This window comes from Trachurus japonicus, chromosome 1, assembly GCF_045865225.1.
Source record: "Trachurus japonicus isolate A0001 chromosome 1, Traja_1.0".
In the NCBI taxonomy this organism is placed as follows: Eukaryota; Metazoa; Chordata; class Actinopteri; order Carangiformes; family Carangidae; genus Trachurus; species Trachurus japonicus.
Genome location: NC_140907.1, coordinates 34,704,986 through 34,715,551, shown reverse-complemented (window position 1 = coordinate 34,715,551; position 10,566 = coordinate 34,704,986). Strand labels below are relative to the sequence as shown.

The 10,566-nt window shown below is 38.0% G+C and overlaps 1 protein-coding gene across 1 annotated transcript in view; it reads left to right on the top strand.

Moving 5' to 3' along the window:
• LOC146992385 (slit homolog 1 protein-like) overlaps positions 1 to 10,566 on the top strand; it is a 127,174-nt gene that overhangs the window by 73,749 nt on the left and 42,859 nt on the right. Inside the window, exons 11-19 of the mRNA XM_085785906.1 lie at positions 93 to 164; positions 731 to 802; positions 2,677 to 2,820; positions 3,016 to 3,179; positions 5,825 to 5,848; positions 5,986 to 6,130; positions 7,069 to 7,143; positions 8,390 to 8,533; positions 10,167 to 10,310. Coding sequence (XP_085642032.1) covers positions 93 to 164; positions 731 to 802; positions 2,677 to 2,820; positions 3,016 to 3,179; positions 5,825 to 5,848; positions 5,986 to 6,130; positions 7,069 to 7,143; positions 8,390 to 8,533; positions 10,167 to 10,310 — 984 coding nt within the window. The remainder of the gene's footprint in view (positions 1 to 92; positions 165 to 730; positions 803 to 2,676; positions 2,821 to 3,015; positions 3,180 to 5,824; positions 5,849 to 5,985; positions 6,131 to 7,068; positions 7,144 to 8,389; positions 8,534 to 10,166; positions 10,311 to 10,566) is intronic.

Here is a 10,566-nt window from a genome sequence, read left to right as displayed (position 1 = left end):
ACAATGTTTGTTAAATGACACAAACTGCTTTTAAAATCCAGTTCTTTACCGCGACTATAAAGTGTGTTATCGTGTTTATGTTGTTTATCCAGAGACCTGAGCAACAACCAGATCTCTGAGATCGCTCCAGATGCTTTCCACGGCCTCCGAGCTCTCAACTCGCTGTGAGTAACACACACACACACACACACACACACACACACGTCTGAGTGAGGAGCTGCAGCGTTATTAGCCCTGTCTGCCTCCACCAATATGTGTTTACATGTATGTGTGTGTGTGTGTCTACACCTCCGTATGTCTCACCACATCCATGCGTGTGTGTGTGTGTGTCTGCTGGTATGAATAATGCAGCAGTGGCGCCTGCTCTCTGTAAACACACGTTTCTGATGAAATATCAAGACGGACAAATAGTCGCAGCGGGCGGCCTGCAGGCACCGAGGCTGTGCATGACTCTGTGTGTGTGTGTGTGTGTGTGTGTGTAAATGTGTGTGTTTGTAGTTGTTTGTGGCGTGTGTGCGTGTGTGTGTGTGTATTTTGTGCAGGACTGGAGTGTGAAGGCAGCTAAACGTTGTGCCAGTGAAACACGAGTTACAGCGTTGAAACCATAATAAACCATCACAGTTCATTTATATATTTATATCTGTGTATGTTCTCCATGTATAACCAGGCTCTGTGTGTGTGTGTGTGTGTATCTGTGTGTGTGTGTGTGTCTCTATGTGTGTGTGTGCAGGGTGCTGTATGGTAATAAGATCACGGAGCTGCCCGGCGGAGTGTTTGACGGCCTGGCCTCTCTGGAGCTGCTGTGAGTCCAAAACCACACGATGCACGATTCACTTTGTCAGACAGACGTGACTGAGTTTTACAGAAAATGAAATGTTTCGAGGTGTCAAGTGACTCGAACGCAGCACGAAGCGCACGAGGAGACCGATGTGTGTGTTTCTTATCATGACTCACTCTGATGTTGGTTTTAATCAGTGTTTACGCTGTTAGTCACCACATACAGTAGTGTGTTTAACAGGTGGAATAAGGCAGTGGTTCTCAAACCTTCTTTTTTTTTTTTTACATCAAGGACCCCTAAATTGACACAAATGAATCCACGGACCCCCATTAGACAAAATTTTGAAGCAAACAACAGAAATACACAAATATTCGTTCTGAGACTGAAGGACGTTACTTTTTTAGTCAATGTACGTTCAAATTAGGGCCAATGGCAATTTCTGGGAAAAGAAATGGTACAGTTTCTGCAAAAACATTTAAACATTTCTAGAACAAGTGGTAAAAATTCTCATTTTTTTTCCTTTTTTAAATTCTAGAAAATAAGTGGTAGGACTTCTAAAAAAAAAAAAAAGTTAAAGTTAAAGATTTTCTAGAAAAAAGTGGTAAAAATGTATTTTCTAAAAATGTAAAAAAAAAAATAATAATAAAAAAAAGTAAAAAAAATATTTTAAAAAATGTAAAAACATTTTTTTAAATAAATAATAATAAAAAATTGAATTGAATTAAAAAAAGTGGTAAAAAATTTCTCAAAAAACTAAAAAAGTGATAAAAATTTCTCAAAAAACTAAAAAAGTGATACAAATTTCTCAAAAAACTAAAAAAGGTCAAGAAAAAAGTGTTAGAATTTCAAGAAAAAGTGAACCCTTTCAAGGACCCCTGGAATAAGGAACTGGGATTTTTTTTTTTCTGTTTTATTTAATTAATAGTAATAATAATGGGATGTTTTCAAGTAATATTTTAATATTTTCTTCTTGTGACTTAATAATTTCCCTCTTATCTCAGTGTAATTTTCCATCTCCTCTCTGGAGCTTTAGAAACAGCCCATCACTGTTACGTAACACAAACATCTACCTTTATACTGTATGGAGCTTTAATACAAACGTCTACCTTTATTTTGAAGGAGCTTCAATACAAACATCTACCTTTATACTCTCACAGTATTAAAGCAGAAGTAAGTGATATATTTGTGTTAATATAAGTCTTAAATAGTTATATCTTCCGACAGCAATCACTTCTATAGAGTGTTTGGTCTGAAACACGGGTCTGTCAGTCACTCTGCTCTGCTCTGAGCCGAAGAGAAAACATTTATCGTATCCTACAGTTTTTATCCAATGAGGAGAGAGAACGGCATGCAGGGCTGTGTGTGCAGCCAAGGAACGCCGTGAATGTGGCGACGTAGCGACGAGGACTGTTATGGTGCGTTCAAGGAAACTCGTATTTTTCCGACCTGTGAAGTCGTACCAGTTCGATCTGGTACGAGTTCACCGGTCGGAAGTTATGAGTGGCCGTTATAGTGACTTTCACCGGTAAAACAGGTCGGAAAAACACGAGTGGGTTGCCTGGAACGCTACAAAGTCGTAAGTTGTGACTTGAAGCTGTAATTTACGATTTCAAAAGCCTGCCTGGAACGCAGCATTAGCGAAAACGACCGGACCACTTACTTCTGCTTTAATATAAAACCTAGAGTTGCTTTAAAATAAACAAAGATATAAATCTACAGCTCATTGTGTAGATTTATGTGTAGTTTTTCATTTTCCAACATGGAAAACAAAGTCAGACGTGTCAAACCTGCAGAGATTTCATTTCAGATCTCCAACAGCAGGTTTTTAATATTGATCTGTGTGTGTTGATCGAGTCGTGTCTCTTTTCTCTTCCTCCTGCTTCTTGTTTCCTCTTCAGGCTCCTGAATGCAAATAAGATCCACTGCATCAGAGCCACCGTGTTCAAAGATCTGGAGAACTTGGCTCTGCTGTCGCTCTACGACAACAAGATCCAGAGTCTGGCCAAAGGCACCTTCGGCTCGCTGCACAGCATCCAGACGCTGTGAGACACACACACACACACACACACACACACACACACACACACACACACACACTGAGACACACACACACACACACACACACACACACACACACACTGTTTAAACTTCAGCCCTGTTCACTTCTCTTCCACTTGCATTCACTCTGATCTGACTGATGTTGTGCCTCCTCCCTCCTCCCTGTGATTTCCCATCAGCCACCTGGCCCAGAACCCCTTTGTGTGCGACTGCAATGTGAAGTGGCTGGCCGACTTCCTGCGTTCGAACCCCATAGAGACCAGCGGCGCCCGCTGCGCCAGCCCCCGCCGCCTCGCCAACAAACGCATCGCGCAGATCAAGAGCAACAAGTTCAGATGCTCCGGTCGGTACCACAGTGTGTGTGTGTGTGTGTGTGTGTGTGCAGCAGCAGACCCCCCCCCTCCCCTCCCCTTTAGCTCTATTAGCATTTATATTAGTCAGTGACACCAGACTTCAGGCTACAACAACAACTTGTCTCTTTAATTTTCCATCATATAAAGCAGTGTTTCTCAAACTTTATTACATAAAGGACCCCTAAATTGACACAAATAAATTAGACCAGGGACCCTGATTGGACAAAAATTTGAAGCAAACATCAAAAATACAGAAATATTTGTTACGAGACTGAAGGATGCTACTTTTTTAGTCAATGTATGTTCAAATTAGGGCCAATGGCACAAATTATTGGAAATATTATAGAGACATTTCTGGAAAAAGAAAGTACAATTTCTCCGAAAACATTTCTAGAACAAGTGGTAAAAATTCTCAATTTTTTTTCTTTTTTTAATCTAGAAAAAAAGTGGTAAGACTTATAAAAAAAAAAGGACAACATTTTCTAGAAAAAAAAGTGGTAAAAATTTCTCCAAATAGTTAAAAAAAAAATTCTACAACAAGTGGTAAAAATTCTCAAAAAATATTTAAAAAAAATTCTAGAAAGTGGTAAAAATTTCTCCAAAAAGTTTTTAAAAAATTCTACAATTGGTAAAAATGCTCAAAAAAATTATATTTAAAAAAAAAATTCTAGGAAAAAAGTGTAAGTAAAAAATAAATAATAATAATAATAAAAAAAGTGGTAAAAATTTCTCAAAAAGTTTTTAAAAAATTTTAAAAAAATAAAGGATCATTACGTGTCATAAACTTACAGCGGCAAGAAACAAGTGTGTAACTTTTGAAATACGGGATAATGTCACAAAATAGCCAACATATAATGTTCAAATTCATAGTAATGTCATGTTTGTTCATAAAGGCAAAAGATTACACATACTTTTCATGCTTTAAATGTTTCTCCATCAAGTTCTTGCAATTGATTGTACTTTCTGGGCGATTTCTAGACATTAATTGTTATTTCTTGACATTATCATGTAATTAGCAGCCTTTTAAATTAAATTAAAGGGTTACCGAATGACCTAGTTTAATGTATAAAATGTGATTTGATCTAGATCTAAGTCACAAGTATAGACAAAGACAATGTGCTCAACCCAGCACCACACAAACAGTGATAACATTTGATGTCTTTATTTAATTAAACACATCCATCAAACATTCAAGGGAACCCTGAGGATAATAAATCACAAAAACAAAGCTAATTGGAGTCAAGAGTTAGGAAACAATGAATGGAATGAACTTCCACCTGTAACAAACACTCAAACCTTGTGAGTTTGTAATTCAGAAGAAACATTTGTTGATTCTTATCATTACTGGACTATGCTGCTTCCTTCACATTGGTCAGTCTAATAGTTAAACATCGTTCAGATATCGTCTGATATCAGCTGCATCACAGGTCGTACACAGCGTCTGACTTGATTTTATTTTAAGCTTCCTCTACCACTAAATGTATGAATGAATTAGAATAAAACCAGGAAATCGACCATGAGCAAGACTGCAGATTTATTTTGTTTCATTTTGCTTCATTAATGTCAGCAGTGAGTTTCTCTCCTCTGTCTCTGATGTTTAAAAGCCCAATAATACAACTTAAAATAAAATAATGATGATACAGTTTTTTTTTACGATCGCTATGACACCGATACAATAATACACTAACACAACTCACCAAATCTACCAAAACACTGACACATGTTGTCTTCCAACAGAAACATGTCGTCACTGATGGAATAACACAAACTGAATCACTTTACATGTGTCAGATCTAATGTTTTACAATAGACAGATTATTGTATTGATCATAAATTGTGTCCGTGCTCTAGTTTATTTTGAACCCCTCCTCATTTTTCATTTGTTGAGCATGAATTTTGTTCCTTTTTTTGTAACACTCAGTACAAATAGTGAACGACCCATCTCAGAGCAGCTTTGCAGAATGTAACGTTTATGAAAGAAGACAGTAAATGACAGGATTTGCAGAAAACACTTTACTGTATTACAGTATTTGCAAATGAAATTTACTTAGAGTAAAGAGGAAAAAAATCTGCAGTAAAAAGAAAAAAAACGAATCAGCTGTGATTGATGTATTTGCATGAGCTCAATCAACTGTTTTTCAAAAGCAATGAAACTAAACACAGGTCATAAATTTGTGAAAGCAATTGAAAATGTACCAGTTAACATCTACTGTTTTGGTCTTAGTTGAACTTGTGTGTAAAAGAAGTTAAAACTACATTTTAAATGTGTTAAATGTATCTATATTGTGTCAAAAAAGTACAAGACACAGGCTGATGTTGTGCTAACTGTGTGAAAAGTTTTGAAAAAAGTGTTTTAAGTATTGAAAAACGGGTCATAGCGATTGTAAAAAAAAAAACTGTAATGTGTTTGTCTGACTAACTTTATGAGGTGTCATATCGACTTCAGCCTCCAGGCGGCGGCAGAGAGAAACTCTGAGGATGAAAACACAGATTTTATTTGTATTATTTATTATTTGCATCATATCATCACCTCAAACTGATCATACAGGAGTGATTGTGTGTGTGTGTTTGTGTGTATTGGTCCTTTAAAGTTTCAGACTGACGTGTTTTTCTCTTTGTCTCCTCTTCACTGCAGCTAAAGAGCAGTACCACATCCCAGGTGAACATGTGTTTGTAAATCTTCTGTTCCTCATTCATTTTTCAATCTTATGTCTACATTTGGACTCACACAACTCCTCGTGTGTGTGTTTGTTTGTGTGTGTGTGTGTGTGTGTGTGTGTGTGTGTGCGTGTGCAGGCACCGAGGACAGACGTCAGAGCTACGAGTGTAACAGCAAGCCGGTGTGTCCCGCTAAATGTCGCTGCGAGGCCAACGTGGTCGACTGCTCCAACCTCCGCCTCACCAAGTTCCCCGAGCACCTGCCGTCCTCCACCGAGGAGCTGTGAGACTCACACACACACACACACACACACACACACACACACACACCAGGGTATCCGCGGGGTCTTGAAAAGTATTAAAAGGTGATAAATCAATTTGGGGAAAATTAAAGGGATAGTAGCATTTTTTTAAAGTGGGGTTGTATGATCTACAAATAGCCCCTAAGTACTTCAATTTCAGTAGAAGACTCTCTGCACTCCTCCCGTTAGCAACGCCAGCCCATAATAGCCCTGCCCAGAGATTTACAACATACAGTGTTGTGAACAGACCCAAAGAAACGGCCTATTTTCACGGCCTAAAAGAGGTTTTACCTGAAAAAAAATACACAGTTCCATTGTTCGCTATAATATAATTTTTTCCAGCCCTTCAAAGTGCAGGAAAAACACAGTTTTTATTTGGACCTAACCAACTGCTGATCGACGGGCGCTAACCCTGGGCGGAGGGATACGTGAGTTGGTTAGGTCCAAATAAAAACTGTGTTTTTCCTGCACTTTGAAGGGCTGGAAAAAATTATATTATAGCGAACAATGGAACTGTGTTTTTTTTTTCCACATCAAACCTCTTTTAGGCCGTGAAAATAGGCCGTTTCTTTGGGTCTGTTCACAACACTCTCTGGGCAGGGCTATTATGGGCTGGCGTTGCTAACGGGAGGAGTGTAGAGAGTCTTCTACTGCAATTAAAGTACTTAGGGGCTATTTGTAGATCATACAACCACACTTTAAAAAAAATGCTACTATCCCTTTAAAAGGGTATTAGAATTAACTTCAAGATTCCTGTATATACCCTGCACACACACACACACACACACACACACACACACTCACTCATATCCATGTGTGTGGCCTCGTGCTGCTGCATGGCTGCACACACACACTCACTACTGGACAAACACTAATGATGTTGTTTTCCCATATGGTCGTGGTCGTCGTCGTCTCTCAGGCGTCTCAACAACAACGACCTCTCCGTGCTGGAGGCCACCGGTGCCTTCAAGGGCCTGTCGCAGCTCAAGAAAATGTAGGTCGCACAAAACACACAAAAACCTCCACTCCCTCAGAAGAGATGAACTTCAAAATGTTTTATTACAGTTTTTCTCTGTTGGTTTGGCTCATTTTTTCGAAACAGAAATTACATTCTCAAAACAACATGGACAAAACCTCCAAACCACTTGGTAAATGTTCACGACAGACAGAATTGTATTTCTCGTTCATCTCATCAAATTGCAAATGTCTTCGTACATCTTTGCAAATGATTAAGGGCAGACACTACAGGTGAATACAGGGTTCCCGCGGGGTCTTAAAACGTCTTAAAAGCATTGAATTTATGATTTTGGAAATAATACCTTAAAAAGACTTGAAAAAGTCTTGAATTTTGATTTCTGGGACTTAAAAGTTGTGCTGTATTTAACTTCTCCATATTGCATTTTTCGTCAAAAGGCTTGTTATTGAGGTGTTGTAATATTGTGAGATTTTGATATTGTTACATCCCTAGCAGAGCACAAAGAGCAAAAAAATAGTGGGATGACACAGTTAATTTACAGTAAACGCTCTGAAATTTGAGGATTTCACTTTTCTTTGCCGGTAGGGCAGTGAAATAGATATTACATTTTTATATAAATGGTCTTAAAAAGGTCTTAAAAAGACTTGAATTTAACCTAAAGGAACCTGTAGGAACCCTGGAATAGGGTAAAAATTTTAACTAACAGATATCACCATGAAACTTCCCAAGTTCATCACTTACATTAAGACAATTGTTTTTTGTATTACAAGTTTTGTCAAATTTGATGTTTAAATATGTAAATGAGGCAATATCTGATGAAATATGCACTAATTTGCATTCATTTCCAGAACCGAAATCTGAACAATGGATAAAGCCCCTTTCAAAACTCTTGTTTTATTTTGTTGACAATGCATTTTGACTTACTTACTTACAATGCTTACAATGCAATGCAAGTCAACATTTTGACTTGCAGTGCTCACACAATGCCAAAGGGACGATGCATTTTGGGGGCACTGGCAATTAGTATGAGAAGGAAATTTAGTTTTGACACATGAGTGAACTGTTTTGAGAGAGAGATGAGCTTTTGCAAGTGATCTATGGTGCTGAAGTGTATCACTGTTTTGCAAAATGATCTTAGAGTTGTGAGAATGTGATTTCTGTTTAGAGAAATGAGCCAAACCAATGGAGAAACTCTGTAACACACAAAAACACAAACAATACAACTTGTAACGTGTATGAAATCCCCCGTCTTTTTCTCTTGCAGTAACTTGAGCAACAACAAGATCTCGGACATCGAGGACGGAGCGTTCGAGGGAGCGTCCTCGGCCGTGGAGCTTCACCTGACGGCCAATCACCTGGAGTCTGTGAGAGGAAGCATGTTCAGAGGGATGGAGGGGCTGCGCATGCTGTGAGACTCTCACCCGTCCATCATTATTACATCATCATCATCATCACCATCATGCTATCAGAGCAGAGCGGGAAAATAAATGTTGTAAAAACTAAAGCGTTAGAGTTATGAGACAAAAGGGTTCATCCAACAAAATGCACAAGAGAGAGGATAAATAATGAAGCAAACAAAAAACAGAGAAGGTGGTTTATCCTCTGATTAGATTTTCAAAATAAAAGATAACTTGCATGGGGGAAAAAAAGGCCAAATAAAATCTACAGACAAATGTGACTTTCTGCCACTAGAGGTCGCTCCATCAAAACAAAACTAGCAGATGAAGTTAGAAATCAGTGTTCAGTGGAGCAGGAGCAGCTGTGAAGTTTAACTGAAGATCCAGATGTTACACTATTAAATACATTTTCTGTTGGTTAAAACATCCAAGCACAACAACACACCTCATTTTTAGCGCTTTTGCATTAGTATTATATCATTTTTAAATTATGTATTGCACTCAAATTATGTAGCACAGTATTTAACCTATGACTAGGTTGCTCCCTTTGCACTTGTAGAATATATTCTATTGTTTTAGACATTGTAGGATATATTTTATCATATACTTCCTCTTTGTATCCTATTTATCTCCCTTGCACTTTTCCCTTAGGGATGAATCTATCTATCTATCTATCTATCTATCTATCTATCTATCTATCTATCTATCTATCTATCTATCTATCTATCTATCTATCTATCTATCTATCTATCTATCTATCTATCTATCTATCTATCTATCTATCTATCTATCTATCTATCCATCTATCTTGTTAAAATAAACAACAGCACCCAAGATCTAAAAAGGTGTTTCATAAAAATGTGACTTTAAACTCAGAATTGACCAGATCAATCTCTGACCTGGATTAAAATCATGTACTGAAATAAAGTAAGAACACAAAATATATTAAATAGCTCGTAGTTAATAACTTAATACAGTGGAAACCGGTTGATTACTATAACCGATTTCTTATTATTTCACTTAATTTTTTAAGCAGAACATCATCTAAATGCCATTTGTATAGTTTTTCAATAAGAAAAATGTAACGAAACAGTCCGTGCACGTCAAAGGGACACCGCTGAAAATGAAATAAATAGGCTACACGTAGTTTTGAAATTGTTTTTACACATGTTTTTATTCATAAAATGACAAAAAATGAACACTATACAGATTTCTTGATCACTAAAACCAAATTATTTAAACAGCATTTGTATAGAAGTGATTCTGTCCCAAGCCTTTTGATCCATACACTGTAAGCGGTTGATTACTATATCCGTGGTCACTGTAAGCGGTTTCCACTGTACCTTTATTGTCGTCACAGTGAGAAGCCAGACGCCTGTTTCTGGAGATTTTAATGAGGAAAAGTTTCATATTTCACCTGAAACTTTGAGCCAGTGACTGAAACTACAATAACTTATATTGTATTATAAAATATAATGCAGATTTTTCAGTGACAAACTTAGAACTGACGTGAAGTTAAAGGCCGTGATGGTACAGTACAGTCATGTTAACTGAATCTGTGCGGACAAATCTGATTGTGTGTGTGTGTTAATGTGTGTGTGTGTGTGTGTGTGTGTGTATTGTGTATATTGTGTGTGTGTGCAGGATGCTGAGGAACAACCGGATCAGCTGCATCCACAACGGCAGCTTCACCGGTCTGACCAACGTGCGGCTGCTGTCGCTCTACGACAACCAGCTCAGCACCATCCTGCCCGGGGCCTTCGACACGCTGCCCAACCTGTCCACGCTGTGGGTCGCACACACACACACACACACACACACACACACACACACACACACACACACACAGATCAGACAGGAATCAGACTGTTCAGATTATGACATTTCATCATCTCTGGTTAAAAGCATAAAGTTCACAATAGTAACAATGAATATATTATTTTTGATAATTAACAGTAGTAGTCGTGTATTAAAGGTCCAGTGTGTAAAATGAAGGTAAAACTGTGATATGCAAAGTGACGGTGGCCTCCATCTGGTTGGCTGG